Source organism: Heptranchias perlo, chromosome 16 (assembly GCF_035084215.1).
Source record: "Heptranchias perlo isolate sHepPer1 chromosome 16, sHepPer1.hap1, whole genome shotgun sequence".
NCBI classification, from domain to species: Eukaryota; Metazoa; Chordata; class Chondrichthyes; order Hexanchiformes; family Hexanchidae; genus Heptranchias; species Heptranchias perlo.
Genome location: NC_090340.1, coordinates 40,087,797 through 40,104,386, shown reverse-complemented (window position 1 = coordinate 40,104,386; position 16,590 = coordinate 40,087,797). Strand labels below are relative to the sequence as shown.

At 39.6% G+C, this 16,590-nt stretch overlaps 1 protein-coding gene across 1 annotated transcript in view; it reads left to right on the top strand.

Annotated features, from left to right (window-relative positions):
• The first annotated feature begins 501 nt into the window (after nucleotides 1–501).
• Nucleotides 502–16,590, top strand: part of LOC137333698 (PH domain leucine-rich repeat-containing protein phosphatase 2-like) — a 146,194-nt gene continuing 130,105 nt past the window's right edge. The window contains exons 1-2 of the mRNA XM_067997996.1: nucleotides 502–900; nucleotides 4,194–4,507. Of these exons, the coding sequence (XP_067854097.1) occupies nucleotides 682–900; nucleotides 4,194–4,507 (533 nt within the window). The 5' untranslated portion in view covers nucleotides 502–681. The remainder of the gene's footprint in view (nucleotides 901–4,193; nucleotides 4,508–16,590) is intronic.

Here is a 16,590-nt window from a genome sequence, read left to right as displayed (position 1 = left end):
AACCAAGCTTACAAATAGAAAAGTGCATAATAATGTCATTTTTGGCATACTGTCATTAACTTAGAGAACATATTTATCACTGCAAATGTTATACTTTGTTAAAATTACAGGTACAGTACTAACTGAAATACAAATCTGAAAACTAATTCGTAAAAAATTGTCCTAATCATGTCCCAAGTCTTCAATATTGAGCCCTGATAACCATATTTGAACCAAATTTTTGGTGCAGTTTTTTAATAGAAGCTTCCTGATAGACTAAGAGTCTCTACAACTGGATTATATACTTAAATAATGATGTTACTGAATGAACCTAGTCAATACACTACACTAGCAAATTACATCTTTCACATTATTCCCATCATTCACTCAGTTTGGGGCATTCTTTGTGGGTATAGGTTTTATGACGCAGTAAACGTAGCTCATGAATAATGCCGCGCGTTACTATGCAAATGACGCACGTGTGGATGAATAATGCATGAGGAATATGCAGATGAGCGTAGTTCCCTGCTGAAGCGCCACGGCCGCCTCTCTCCGGCACATCGCTGTCATCATGGCGACGGGCGAAAGCTGAAGAACACTAAGAGCCTGCATCACATCAGATTGCCGCGCCCCTCCCCCCCCCTGACGTTTCTGGCTTTTTATGTTAGTTAATTTGTTTTGAATGCGGGTTTAACCGCATTAATGGCTGAGGTAACATCCTCGGCGGCGGAGACGGAGGCGGGAAAGCGAACTCCCTGCACGTCGGGGCTGGTCGGCGATGTGGAGCCCAAGTGCCAGTTAGGAAGCGCTCTGGTTGCCGGCGCCGCAGTGATGGTGGAGCCGGTCTCCCCTCAGCCAAAGCCCGTCCCCGGATGCGACTCGAGCTCGGCGGTTGCAGGGAGGGGAGTGCGCGTCTTAAAGGTATGCTTCACAGTGTGGCTGATATTAATTGACCTCTGTAGAATATTTGTTCTAATCCCTAATGTTGAATTTTTAAGCGACGCTGCTTCTTCGATCAAATATATTCCAAAAAAGTTATCCATTGATGCTGATTAGCTTAATTAGTAATTTTAGACCATAGATTTGCCATGTTAAAACATTATGATTTCAACGCAGCGGATTCCAGGTGATCAGCTTTTCCCCGTTTGAGCAGAGTAAACGCAGTGAAATTTTAAGGTCGCGCTACCTTTTATTTAACTATTAATGCTCATCTTAATATCAGAAATACAGATACTCTGTAGATTTTTACAGGATATTGCGAGACTTTACATTTGTTCATTTATGTCGTCCACATATTTTAAAATAAATACAGTAAAATAAATTGAAGGTAAATAGTTGTAAAATGTTGTGTCTCTTGTCTCATTATATGTGTAGTCTAATATCTGGCTGAACGGCGAAACCTATAAGAATTACCAGTGGCCAGATCATCAGATGCAGAGAGTGTGAAGTAATCCGTGTTTCATGTGACTTAAAAATGTTATTCATCAATACTGTTGAAATATTTTAGTAATGTATTTTGTTAATAGAGCTTTGATTGGTATTCGAAATGGGGGCAATGGCCTTCTAAAATGAGACACCAAAAATGAAAGTGGTGAGTCAAATTCGCTGCATGTTCTGTTCCATCTGCACTCTTTGTGACTTGATATTCTAGCTGGTTTCTTCTTCTCACTGACTGTGGTAAACAGATTGACAGTTTTTTTGCCTTTCACCCAGTAGCATTGGCCTCTTTTATTTGGTTGTATAATACAGTTTTATCAGAGCTTGGTTATTTAAAACTCACAAACTCATTATATTCTTAAAACAAAAATGGTAACATACTTGATTTGTCCATGATTTGTAGGTGACTTGAAAAGTATACATTAAAGCTTTCATCACTTGGGGTTGGTGGGGTAGCAAACAACAACTTGCATTTATAATAGCGCCTTTAACATAATAAAACGTCCCAAGATGCTTCACAGGAGCGATTATCAAACAAAATTTGACACGAGCCACATAAGGAGATATTAGGTCAGGTGACCAAAAGCTTGGTCGAAGAGGTAGGTTTTAAGGAGCGTCTTAAAAGAGGAGAGAGAGAGGCAGAAAGATTTAGGGAGGGAATTCCAAAGCTTAGGGCCCAGACAGCTGAAGGCACGGCTGCTAATGGTGGAGCGAAGAAAATCGGGGATGCTTAAGAGGCCAGAATTAGGGTGTTGGGATCATCGCAGATCATCCCTACTTCACAGTGTAGGGATTTGAAAACAAGGATGAGAATTTTAAAAAGTGATTAGAGTGAATCAAATTATATTGTGGCTGGACTATTTCATGAAAACCCAGTATGTAATTGTTTGTTTTGAATATTTTGAGGGTTTGTACTACCACTGAATATCCTGTGGGGTTTTTCGTGGGTCAAAGGCTGGTGCTAGACTACAATCTCCTGCTGCCTCATTCCTTTTCTGCTCAGACTGGTTGTTGATCACAACTCTCCTGTTCTACTATACACTTTTGTCTCTTTCTGTGAAACAGAACAAATCTTGCTTTCTATCACTATATTACATTTGTAGGGTCAGTGATATCATAAGAACAGTATGGTGCAGGAGGCTGAATAGCTGCAAATGGTAGAGATTCCTGGCATAGGGAAGGATAGCTAATATCAACACTGTTCATTGTTGACTTAATTCTGGCAAATACTGAGTTTTGGATTTTTGAGGATTTGTGCAGGTGGTTGTTGTATAAACTGAAATCCACTGAATGGCTGCTTTTACTGGCATTTAAACAGAACCTCATCAATTGTTCACTGAATAATCAACTGTCACATGTTTACCTTTGACCAGTGAGATCGCCAGATAGTGACAATTATGGACTGATATGATTACTAGTTACAAATGAGATTGTCATATTCTAGCAATCAGAGAATGACCAATAAGTTGTCTCAAAAGTGACACTTAGTTAATATAGACACCTGCGCTGTCACCTCTCTCCAGTGCTTAGGGCTGCTGTATTTCTCTAGCCATTACTGCAAAAAGCAAATGCCGAGAAGTCTAAAAAGCACCTTTGATGTCCTTGTAAAATGTAATGTGCTTTGCATTCATTTCGATATAGGTCACTGTGCCCTGGGTGATGGGTTTTAATTTAAAGGAACATTGTCATCTGTTTTGTAAATAGATTGAAATTCTGTAGAATTGGCAGTTTTGGTGAATTTTATGCTGTAATAAAATTTCACTGCTCTGCAACATTAAAACTTTAATTTTAATGGAAGTATGCAATTTGTTGTAGCAAATATACTTGATCCAGTGATGCATTTTGAACAATATGCAGTGCCCAGTTCTCTCGGCATCAGAAAAGAACCTTGTAAGATGTTTTGCTTGGATAATTTTGCCCTGATAAATGATAAATAGTGTTCAATTGCAGTTTTATGCATTTTACTCTTAATCAGATGCAGATTAACATTTGTAACCATGTTATGCCAGTGAGACATGTATTTTGTTGCACTTCAGTGCATTTTGGGATTGCAGATTACTGTGTTCTGATTACGACCAAGGCGTCCTTTTCCCCCGCTTTGTTTTTTTTTAAAACATACTGTTGTTTTGTATGAGAAAAAGACTTTTTTTCTTTTTTGTACAAATGCTGTTAGTTTTAAATGGGGCAATTAACATTTTTATGTGACCCAGAAGTGAGTTTTCTAGAATTTAAAAAAATGAAATTTATCAGTCTGCAGTGTGGACAAATAAAATAGTTTTGTAGATCCCATTATCTAGCATTTGAAAATGTTACTTTATAATGTTTGGGGTGTACTGAAAATTCTTTATATAATATCAGTAGTATAAAATGCCTAACTTGATTCACAGCTTCTAAAAGCTGAGTTTCATTCTTATTCTCATCTTTGTCTCTCCCCTCCCCAAATTCTATCAAAAAATAGAAATCATTTTATGTTGTAGCTTGTGTGCATTTTATTTCACTCCAATGCTTACACCAGTGTGTCGTGCCACTTAATCTGCTGTTCAGTAAGTATTTTAAAAATAAACACTGTTAAGGCCATTAGTACTGGTGTAGCATACTAACTTTTGGTTTTACAAATGTGTGTGTAATAGTTACCTGTCTTATTCTGCACATGCTTCATGCACCCTAACTATACCATTTCCACCTGAGCTTCAGTTTTGAGTCTTAGAAACTTGAGCCCTGGATAATTGGTAGCTCAGACACATTCTGATACATTTTATCAATCTTTCCTTTCATAGAGGAACATGAAGCGCAATGCCAGCAGGAGTTGCCTTGGAAGGAAGAGTAGTCTGGGTTTACGAGAGAGAGAGTGGCTCAAAGGGGACGTACGAAGGGGATGTGTATATATTGATGGAAAGGAGATGGTGTCGGCGAATGCTTCTTCCTCCACCTCTTCCTCGGGTGCATTACTGTCATCCTTATCATGCGCTTCCTCATCATCATCTGGTCCGGACCTGCAGCTGGTACTCTGCAGTACTGAAACCACAACAGCAGAGCTGTGTACTCAGGATAGGGATGACCTCTACCTGCATCTCCATGGAGATCTCATCAGGTAGGAACAACCACCTTAAAAAAAATACTCTTCTGTATGGAGGTCATTGGACTTTATCGTGTACTTTTACAGTATTAAGTGTTAAATGCTGGCAGTTATATTCAGAAACATCCAGTGATGACATTTGGGTGACCAGTCAAAAAGTCATAGTCCGACAAAATGCGTATATGGAGAGAAGTTTTTTTGAGGGGGTGGGGGGATAAAAATTAATAAACTTTGAGATATATTTGTGCTACAAGAGGATTTAAATTACCTAAGTATATGCAATCCTATTGGCTCAAAAAATTACAGATTGGTAGTTCCAAATAATATAACATGGCAGCCTCTACTTCCGCGGCAGCATTTAAAGTTCTTCCTGGAGCAACTATAAACACTGCTTTTGTCAGAGCTGATGAAAACCACATCTCTAGGTGTCTCCTTGCCTTTGGAGGTTGCCTCCTTAATATTACTGTAGTAGAGGTCAGAGCTGTTGGTGACAATAGTGCTGTTTTTTATATTCAAAAAAAATTTAAAACACAAGGATCAGCCTCCTCTTCCACTCAGACTTTGTAACTGCTCCAAGATGGTTTCGCTCTGTTGTCTACTTTTAATTAAGTTGCTCAAACATAGCAAACAAAAAAGAAAGTTGTTAAACTTGTCACCAAAATTCATCCTACCAGTTGATCTTCAGTGACTCCATGGGGAGTCAAGACAGTGTAGTCTTCAAGTGAAGTGGGTTTAGCGGATGTACAATAATTGGACCAGGACTTACAGATGTAATGCAGTCCTCATCTTAAATTCATACATTCTAACACTTTTTTTATGATACCTATATAACCGTAATGAGATAATGATGAGATAACCTATTTTAATTATGTTGGTTGAGGAATAAATATTGACCAGGGCACTGGGAGAACTTTCCACTCTTCTTCAGGTAGTGTCATGGGATCTTTTATTTCCACCTGAGGAGGCAGCTATGATCTTATTGAATGGCGGAGCAAGCTTGAGGGGATGTGTGGCCTACTCCTGCTCCTATTTATGTTCTTATGGGGCCTCGATGTAATGTCTTATCCAAAAGATGGTACCGCCATCAGTACTCTGTTGTAGATGATCGTTCTTAATTTCCAGTGATTATCTCTCAATCAGTGGGAATACTGTTGTCCATCGATTGCATGGAATATCCTTGCCTTTGGTGTCCATTATGATAACTGGTGCAGACAAAAACAAAATAAATCTCCCTTCCCCAGCTCTACAGTATATATTACAAAAAAATATTTTGGGGAACAATTTGAAGAGAATAATCTCATCTTGTGGTCAGGTGATTGTGATAAAATGTTCTTGTGCTTGTGACTTTGCGATTCTTTGAGATTACTACCTGAAAATCATTTCTAGGTAGTCGTTATATATTTACTATTTCTTTCTTCTTTCTCTCCTTGTACCCCACAATGAGGCTTCTGATCGCCACACAGCAGTGTGGCTGAGACCAACACCTTAGTGGCATTGGGGAATGAGTATACTTTCCTTCATTGCCTGTTGCTTTATCACATTGTGCCCCTGTTAATTTGATATCTGATATTTTAATTTCAGAATGGTGAGTGGTGACCTGCTGAATTTGTCTCCTCACACTTGCTGGTGTTAATGGAAAAGTGTTACTTGTACAGAAAGCTAAAGCACCACTACGGATTTGAATTAGTAATTTAAATTTTTTTCCCCATTCCACCAAGTAGTATTCCATGAACATAAACATTTGGAGGTAGGAACAGATTGAAGAAGGATGACAGTGACTTACGTTTTGGCTTGTTTTTAGTACATGTATCTAGCAGAAGAAGGTTGAACATATTGTAGGCACGCAGTGTGCAAAACATACATACAGAATATTGAGTCTGTCCCATTCAGCTGTGTTGCAACTAGACAGCACGACCCCAATGCTCCCACTCACCAGCAGCCATGTAATCTCCTGGGAGAGGCAAATTTAAAAAAAAACTCTGAGCCAATTTAGGGACAAGAATTCTGGGAAATTCCTCTTTGCCCCTCAAAAGTTCCGGGAAATAATGGTGACCATGAGGTCCGTCACCAAACATCCCACCTGTCTTTACGCAGTAATATCAGCCTCCTCAGGAACTCTGGCAGCTCCCTTTTGAACCCTTGCAGTGAATCTGCACCCAATCCACAAGCTTATTCCAAAGGTCAATGAACCTCTGTGAAAAGAAAAATCTTCTGACATTATGCTTACATAATTTATACACACATCCCCACCCATTCCTGCTAACTTATCTAATTCAAAGAATCTGTATACAGTCTAGTCTCATCAGTTTAAATATTTCAATCAAGTCTCCCCAAAGTCTGCTTTTCCAGAGTAAGAAGACCCAGCTCCCTGAGCCTATGGTGATAACTAAGGGTTTTTATGCTATTTATTAATCTAATGGCCCTCCTCTGAACCTTTTCCAGGGCCTCTATACCTCCTAAGATGTGAGGGAACCAAAGCTGGACACAGTATTCTAGATGGGGCTTTTTGTTTCATAATGGTTCGTCCCTAATACTCTATTTGCTTTCACTATAGCTTCTCGGCACTGGTCGTGGACCTTTAGAGATGCATGCATTAAATCACCTATGATCTGTTACCACCGGCATATTTATTTCTTTTTGGGTAAATAACAATCTGTTTATCTTGCTTCATTACTGACTTTTTTTTCTGTGGAATATATGGTTTGGTTTGCAGTTTCACAGAATTTAATCATGGGCATGGCCCAAAATCCTACTGTTCCATAATGTAGACTATATGTTTATTATACTGTTTAGTCTGAGTTAATTAGAATCCATCTCGACTTAAAATATTTACAGTTGCCCAAACTGTAGATTAATATGTCAGCCTGTTTAGATTTCAGTGTGACTCGGAATCAGGAACCAGACATAATTGATTTAAATTCCTAACTTAGTTTATTTATTGTTTCTACAATTCATAATACAGTATTATTCTCAGATGACCCTCAACATTCTGCCCTTCCTAGCGTATCTGGGTCTGTATGCCCGAACAATGGCTTTGTCCTTCTGTTCCTCATCCAGGTTGACTACTCAACCTGTCTCGATGTTCCTGGCCTACCGCAGGCTTCCCTTATCTGACGACCACAACTTTACCTATTCTCCTCACATTTTTATTACCCACTTGTTAATGACCAGTTTTCTTCTTTGTCTTATTTTCAACCATCCTCAAGGTTATTTTGCTTTTTAGTTTTCTTCCTTATCCTGTTTTAACCATCCTAAAGGTTCTTTTAGTTATTACCACTTTGGTGGATTCTTGTCTGACAGTTCAAAGACACTACTTATATGTTTTATAGCATAAGAAAAAGTCATCCTGTTATGAATGATTTGAATGTAGGGTTCAAACAAACAATCATTCTGACAGTTCACAATTAGTTTTAGGTAATACAATTATTTTAGGCAAATACAGAATACAACCACATTAGGTGATGCTATACATAACTGTGTTTTGTGTGTGCACACCTACATATTATGCAGTGCTGCTGTAACGTGCAGTGCCAATGTCCGACCATGTTAGTGACAGTCCTACGAGTGAAACGAACAATCCTAACCCTAAATCGACAAGTTGTTGGAAGTACAAGAAGGAAAAGAACGTAGAAGGAAACTGATATTCAAAATGTTCCAAGAATAAAAGTAACAGTGAAAATGTATTCAGAATACAAGATTTTTTGGCAACAGGAAAAGACCATTGTATCTGAATAAGTGCTGTTGCTTTTTCATAGCCCAAACCCACCTATCTAGCTTTACACTCTATCCCTCAGTGCCACCTTGTTCCAGAAAATTGTCGCTTGATCTCTGCTTGCTTCCACGGCCTTCCCTGGTAACTTATTTCACAACTCTATTACTCTGGGTGAATTACTCTTTGCCTGACCTCCCTTCTTCCTAAATTTCCAATTTTTAAAACTGTTGTATTTAGCTCATTGAATTTCATTGGCACCTTTTGGCCCAGTTATGTAAAAGATGTAAATCGATCTGAATTTGGTTGCATTTTAACTCATTATTCGTTCTGCCTCCTAATATCTTCTTCCAACATGGAGCTTTTGCTTATTACACTTTCCTTGAAATAATTATACTTTTGAAAATAGCAAGAGCTCGCAGACTAATTTTTGGGCTACGCTTTTTAATTTCTTTCCAGGCTTTGAAAAATTCTAATTTATAGCTGCTCCCTTTTTCCTGTTTTTTAAGCCAATTGCCTGTCTTGCTGTCCTACTATGTGACTCCTTACCTTAGCCATTAACTTTGAATGTGGAACCTTGTCAAAAGATTTTTGAAAATCCAAGTATATAGTATCAACACCATTTTAGTAATGTTTTTTAAAAATCCACTAGATCCTTAAGCATGACCTCTGTTTCTTGTATTATTGCTGACAATCCTTTAACTAAGTTATGCTTTTCCAAGTGTTCACCCATGAGATCTCTAAATTGATTAATGTTAATCTTGCTGGTTTCGAGATAGGTGTTTTTTTTTAATCCTTTCCTAATCCTGGGGAATCTCTCCCAGACTTATGCTCAAGCTGAGCATAATTTTTGGTCCCCGTTTCCTTTTATCTTGTCTAGATACATAGTCTATTTTAAGAGCATCTGATTTTTTTTGCAATTATACTCTTTGTTCATTGCATACTGTCTAACTCCTCTGCTGTCCACAGAAATCTAGTGAATGTCTTGGACATTTTTTTTCATTTCTTCCTGTGTGATGTAACTAATAACTTGATAGTGATTTTTGTCTTTGGATTCTAGCGTCAGACTGTCACTTTTTGCTGGTCAATAGTACTTTTTTTTTAACCAGAGCAATTTTATTTTGTGATTCTGAAGTTTTTAATTTGTTAACTAGATATCCAGTTGTTGTTTGTATGTCTTGTAGGCATGATGTCCAAACAGGATTAAACATTTTCCTGCTGTGCAAATGAGCATGAATATAATGATTTAACTTGCAAGAAGTAACAGCTGAATACATGCTTTGAAACTACAAATGGTTGAATTAGCCTTCAAAAGGATATATGAAATGGCAGGCTAGGAGCAGAATACTGTTATTAAACAACTTAATAGTCGATCATTTTTTTTTCACTTGTGGGAAAGACTTGATAACTTGCTCGTGACGAACTGCTATGATCATCTGATACTCCAAACCTAATATTCCATAAAAATGCACTATATCCTGTAAAAATACATTGCCAGCAATGGATCTCGGAGCACTGCCCTAATTGGTGGTGTGATCTATGGCTTGTTACCCCATATCAATCCCTTTATGTGCTAACCACTTGGAACACCTGTTCATTCAGCAGGCTAAAGGTCAGCTCATTTTGTTGACATTTAAAAAGGAGCAATTGGCAGACAATTTCCCCAATCAGTAGCAATGGGCAATAATGTTCAATTGCCTTTTAAAGGACCTGTCTGTCTTTGATCTTTGCATATATGGACATCCAAATTTGGTGGTGGAGGCAGGGAATGTGTGGAGTCTTGCTGATCCACAGATACTGATTTATTAAATATTTTTTAAATGGTTTATGTGATGGGTCTATCCTAGCTTGCTACAGCTAATAATGGAATAAAGCTAGGTGGAACATTTTACAATGGTATCTATAGAAACATAGAAAATAGGAGCAGGAGTAGGCTATTTGGCCCTTCAAGCCTGCTCCGCCATTCAATATGATCATGACTGATCCTCTATCTCAATACCATATTCCTGCTCTCTCCCCATACCCCTTGATGCCTTTTGTGTCTAGAAATCGGTCTAACTCCTTCTTAAATATATTCAGTGTCTTGGCCTCCACAGCCTTCTGTGGTAGAGAATTCCACAGGTTCACCACCCTCTGAGTGAAGAAATTTCTCCTCATCTCAGTCCTAAATGTCTTACCCCGTATCCTGAGACTGTGACCTCTCGTTCTGGACCCCCAGCCAGGGGAAACATCCTCCCTGCATGCAGTCTGTCTAGCCCTGTCAGAATTTTATATGTTTCAATGAGATCCCCGCTCAGTCTTCTAAACTTGAGTGAATACATGCCGAGTCGACCCAATCTCTCCTCATATGACAGTCTTGCCATCCTAGGGATCAGTTTGGTGAACTTTTGCTGCACACCCTCCATGGCAAGTATATCCTTTCCACAAAAAGCAGGACAAATCCAATCCGGCCAATTACCGCCCCATCAGTCTACTCTCAATCATCAGCAAAGTGATGGAAGGTGTCGATGACACCAATCAAGCGGCACTTACTCACCAATAACCTGCTCACCGATGCTCAGTTTGGGCTCCGCCAGGGCCACTCGGCTCCAGACTTCATTACAGCCTTTATCCAAACATGGACAAAAGAGCTGAATTCCAGAGGTGAGGTGAAAGTGACTGCCCTTGACATTATGGCAGCATTTGACCGAGTGTGGCACCAAGGAGCCCTAGTAAAATTGAAGTCAATGGAAATCAGGGGGAAAATTCCCCAGTGGCTGGAGTCATACCTAGCACAAAGGAAGATGGTAGTGGTTGTTGGAGGCCAATCATCTCAGCCCCAGGACATTGTTGCAGGAGTTCCTCAGGGCAGTGACCTTGGCCCAACCATCTTCAGCTGCTTCATCAACAACCTTCCCTCCATCATAAGGTCAGAAATGGGGATGTTCGCTGATGATTGCACAGTGTTCAGTTCCATTTGCAACCCCTCAAATAATGAAGCAGTCCGAGCCCGCATGCAGCAAGACCTGGACAACATTCAGGCTTGGGCTGGTAAGTGGCAAGTATCATTCGTGCCAGACAAGTGCCAGGCAATGATCATCTCCAACAAGAGAGAGTCTAACCACCTCCCTTTGACATTCAACGGCATTACCATCGCTGAATCCCCCACCATCAATAAGAGCAGCAGGCACATGGGAACAACACCACCTGCACGTTCCCCTCCAAGTCACACACCATCCCGACTTGGAAATATATCGCCGTTCCTTCATTGTCGCTGGCTCAAAATCCTGGAACTCCCTTCCTAACAGCACTCTGGGAGAACCTTCACCACACATACTGCAGCGGTTCAAGAAGGTGGCTCACCACCACCTTCTTGAGGGCAATTAGGGATGAGCAATAAATGCTGGCCTCGCCAGCGACGCCCACATCCCATGAACGTATAAAAAAGAACTCACTGAACTTGTCTAAATCGCCTTGAAGCCTCTTTGCATCCTCCTCACAACTCATGATCCAGCCTAGTTTCGTGTCATCAGCAAACTTGGATATATTACATTTGGTTCCCTCAAACAAATCATTGATATATATTGTGAATAGCTGGGGCTCAAGCACTGATCCCTGTGGTACCCCCCTAGTCATCACCTGCCACCCTGAAAAAGACCCATTTATTCCTACTCTCTGTTTCCTGTCAGATAACCAATTTTCAATCCATGCCAGTATATTACCCCCAATCCCATGTGCTTTAATTTTGCACACTAACCTCTAATGTGGAACTTTATCAAAGACCTTCTGAGAATCCAAATAAACCACATGGAAATATATCGCCGTTCCTTCATTGTCGCTGGGTCAAAATCCTGGAACTCCTTTCCTAACAGCACTGTGGGAGAACCGTCACCACACGGGCTGCAGCGGTTCAAGAAGGCGGCTCACCACCACCTTCTCGAGGGCAATTAGGGATGGGCAATAAATGCTGGCCTCGCCAGCGACGCCCACATCCCATGAACGAATAAAAAAAAACATCCACTGGTTCTCCCTTATCTATTCTACCAGTTCCATCCTAAAAAAAAAACTCCAGTAGATTTGTCAAACATGATTTCCCTTTCATAAATCAATGTTGACTTTGTCTAATCCCATTGATATTTTCTAAATGTCCTGTTATCACATCCTTTATAATAGATTCTAGCATTTTCCCTACTACTGATGTTAGGCTAAACGGTCTGTAGTTCCCTGTTTTCTCTCTCCCTCCTTTTTATCTATGATGTGGAGATGCCGGTGATGGACTGGGGTGGACAAATGTAAGGAATCTTACAACACCAGGTTATAGTTTCCTTACCACTGTGAGCCGGCAGTTTGTGGTGTCGATAGTAGCCATGATGTGGAGATGCCGGTGATTGACTGGGGTTGTAAGATTCCTTACATTTGTCCTTTTTATCTATTATAGATAATCTATTATTTCAATAATAATCTATTATTTAAAACCTGTAATTCTGATAATCTTTCCTGGTGGAAGCTCAATTATGGTTGCAATAAGATGAACCTTTTGGAATACCTTACTTTTCTGGTCCATATTTTTGACTGAGAGGTGGCAGGATGTTGACTAAGTATGTGGGCCTGGTAATGCAGGAGGACAAAACTTCAGTCCTGGGTAGGCCTGCTCTCTAGATGTCTACCTCGACTGCCTCTTGCTGGGTGATTCAATAAGTCCATGGCTGAGTTGTCATTCCAGCAGAAGGAAGTTTGATGAAGGCATTTGATAGAGGTGAGGTGTAATTTTTTTTCCATTATTCTCCCTTTTTCTTTTTTCTTTCCTTAAGATGACTGATTGTGGGATATGATTCAATAAACACCAGCAGCCATCTCGTATATTAACCAAATTGCCATATTTCACCAGTGAGCCTAGACATTAAGTAATAGGGCATTCTCCCATGGAATTTGCAGGGGTTGTGGGGGAGGGGTGAAGGCAGCATAGCTGAGCTTTGTCCTACCATCATCCTGTGTGCACATGCACAATTCCCAAGGGTTCACAGGTGCTGATTTATTTTTTTCCCTACCAAAATCATTGCAGTTTTTACTTTCTTTTCTAGAAATTTATTGGAACAGAAAGCTTACTTGTTAATTTTCAAATGTCTTGTTATTTTTTGTATTTTTACAGTCATCATGCATTATAAGTCATAATTTGAAGATAAATGGAAACAACTTGTATTTATGTAGTGCTTTTAATGTTGCAAATATTTTAAAGCATTCACAGTTGGGGGCAGACCCAAGTAAGAGGGAAATTAGAGGAGATTGCCAAAATTGTGATTGAAGACATAAGCTTTAAGAAGGCTTTTAAAGGTGGGGAGAGCTGTAGCAAAGCAGAGGGGTTCACAGAAGGAGTTCCTGAGGGTAGGAAAATCAGTGATCTATCTGATGCGCAGGTATCAATAAGGTTTAATGCTCTACTTTCTGCAATGAGTGTAGGTGCTCAGAAATGGTATTGCAAGGGAGTTCTCAATAGACTTGTGCTCTGTCACTTTCTAGGAACTGAGTTGAGAATTCCCTAAAATAGTTATAATGAACATTCCATTGTATTTTATATTAGAACAGAGGATCTCAAGCTGATCAAACACAGGATATAATACATTCCCTGCTCTCTCTTGCAGCATAAAAGCTTTTGAAAATTTAATTATGAGCAGAATTGTTAATATTTAAACTGGCATGCTGATTTCTGTTGCTGAGGACACTGTGCTTACCACATTCCATCAGTGGTCTGCCTAAAGAAGGTACTGGCTCAATTCTCCCTTGTCCAAACAACTGACTTGTGCTTCTCTCTTCAGTTCTCTGTACGATCTCCCATTCTTCAGATGGTTCAGAAGCATCCTCCTGTTCCTCCCTCCTGGTCTTTTTCCTTTCATTTGTCCTTCTAACACCTCTTTCAACATACCACCTCCTCAGCATATGCCCATCCAATTCATTTACCGTTTTCTGTGAACAGCGGGTGGGGGTCTGGAGCTCACTGCCTGAAAGGGTGGTAGAGGCAGAAACCCTTAACTCATTTAAAAAGTACTTGGATGTGCACTTGAAGTGCCGTAACCTACAGGGCTACAGACCAAGTGCTGGAAAGTGGGATTAAGCTGGATAGCTCTTTTTCAGCCAGCACTGACACGATGGGCTGAATGGCCTCCTTCTGTGCCGTAACTTTCTATGATTCTATGAACATGAATCAAACTACATTCTTCTTGTATCATTGCCAACAATTCCACATTCCATACAAATATTATTCTTTATTCTTCCATGGCAAGGGCTGCACTAAAAACAAGAGGAAACCTTTTTTTGGTTCAAAAATGGGGGTTAATTGAGGCAGCAGAGACTGCCAAATGACCTGGCTGTATTCATTGTTGAATCTATGGTACAATTATTACAGCAGTATGATGTGCCACTGCAGAAATTACTTATGACCAAATATTTGCTAGATTTTGTGCTTTCACAGTTGAAAAGTAAAGTTATTGGTCTCGAGGTATTCCTGTATGTGTTATAAAATTTTGCATTAAGGTTATGTCCTCCACCCGATGAAAAGAAAACTGGTGTTCCAATAATATATTTAGTATGTTATTGGAGCTCATAGAGATGCAGGTAATAGCATAGAGGTATAAAAATGAAATTACGTTGTATTTCATTTAAAAAGTGCTAATAGTTTTAAGTTCAATTTGCTGTGATATGTTAGTGTGTGTAAAGGATGGATGGCAGAGAATGCAAGAATACAGTTTATTCCAGAGTTGAAAAACCTGACTTTCAAATGAGTTCTAAATGCCTTCCTTGAGGGTGTACTGTAAATCTTGCACCTCTGTTTTGTGTATTTTGCTCAAACTAAATAATTTTGAACACCTTTTTTAAAAAGCATTTTCAGATAATGCACGGCAGTTCCTTCATACTTTCCATGGTAGCCCATTAACCAGGCTTGTGTGTGAGATGCATTGTCCAGAAGTCAAGATGTGATGACTTTAATGCCGGAGAAGGTATTCTGGTCCATATTGTTTTTCCCGCCCGCCCCCCCCACCTTTGCTAAACATAAGGTTAAGGTCAGGAATGTGCTGGAGGCATGTTGCCACCAGCACAAATCTTTGCAGCCTTCCTAGTTCCATATCATGTGTGGAATAATTTTGACGGTATTTATATATTGAAGTACTGTACAACTCGCGTGTATTGAGCAAACGCTACAATCGCAAGCCGATACATTTATCAGCATGAGACATTTATTGGCTTGTAAATGTGGCAACTTTGTGCACTTATAATACTTTATGCAGTTCTCTTAGTTGGTTTTATTTCTTAGTTTTGAACAGCTGGTCTGTTGTAATGAATTTTTAACATGTTGAAGTTTTCTGTGGGTAATGTGGTTAATTGTGGTAGAAAAATTTAGGTATGTAGAAGAGTTTGGTGATAGTTTTGTAAAGTACTAACTACTATCAAATTATTGTCAGTTTTGATAGTTGAGATTCTTTTGTTTTTGTATGCATTAAACATATTTGCAATGAGTCATTTTAAATTTAGTAGCTCATAAGACAGTTATAGATGAGGAATGCCGTTCAACCCTTCGTGGCTCACCCATTCCGACCCTAAAGTCCCCCTGCCATTGCAGCAACAAGTTGGTTCTTGAAAGATTCGAAGGTTTTTACCTCCACTATGCTATCTGGGAGTCCATTCCATGTATTGATGACTCTGTGTATAAAGAAAACTTTGTGATATCAGTCCTAAACTAGTTTACACTTGTGACCCTTGTGACTTGTGTCCTACTGCCGCAATTTAATTTAAAGTGATTTTCCAGTTTTATCTCTTCCAAACTGTTTGCTGTCTTCTATACCTTTCAGACATCTCCTTTCAAGGCTGAAAAGCCCAAGTTTGTCCAGCTTTTCCTCAAAACTCAGATCCCTATGACTGGGGAACATCCTTGTAGCTCTTCTCCAGGGCTTGAATATCTCCTTTGTTTCTTGGAGACCAGAACTGCACACTGCACTCAAGGTGTGGTTTGACCAGAGCACTGTACAGTTTGTTCATGACTTCCTCTGACTTGTATTCTACTGTTCTAGCTATAAATGTTTGACATTTTATTTGCTCTCTTATTACTGCTCTGCATAGGTTGCACACTTGAGTGGGTCATAGGTCATTTTCAACTTCATCTGTTGCTATTTCAACACTATTCATGGGAGTATGTGAAATGTCTTTGCTCAATAGTTAAAATAAAACAATTTATTTTAAGGCTATTTAACATTCTAAGTGGCTAAAACTTTGTGCAGATTACAAATAAATGTGTAATACTTACCCGGTTCCCTGCTAATGTAGTTGGTAAATGCACTGCTCGATGTGCTTCGGAGCCATAGAGACAAGGAAGGGTTCAGGGCCATCCCTGTGCTATGCTGAGTTCAGCTGTGTGTCAGTA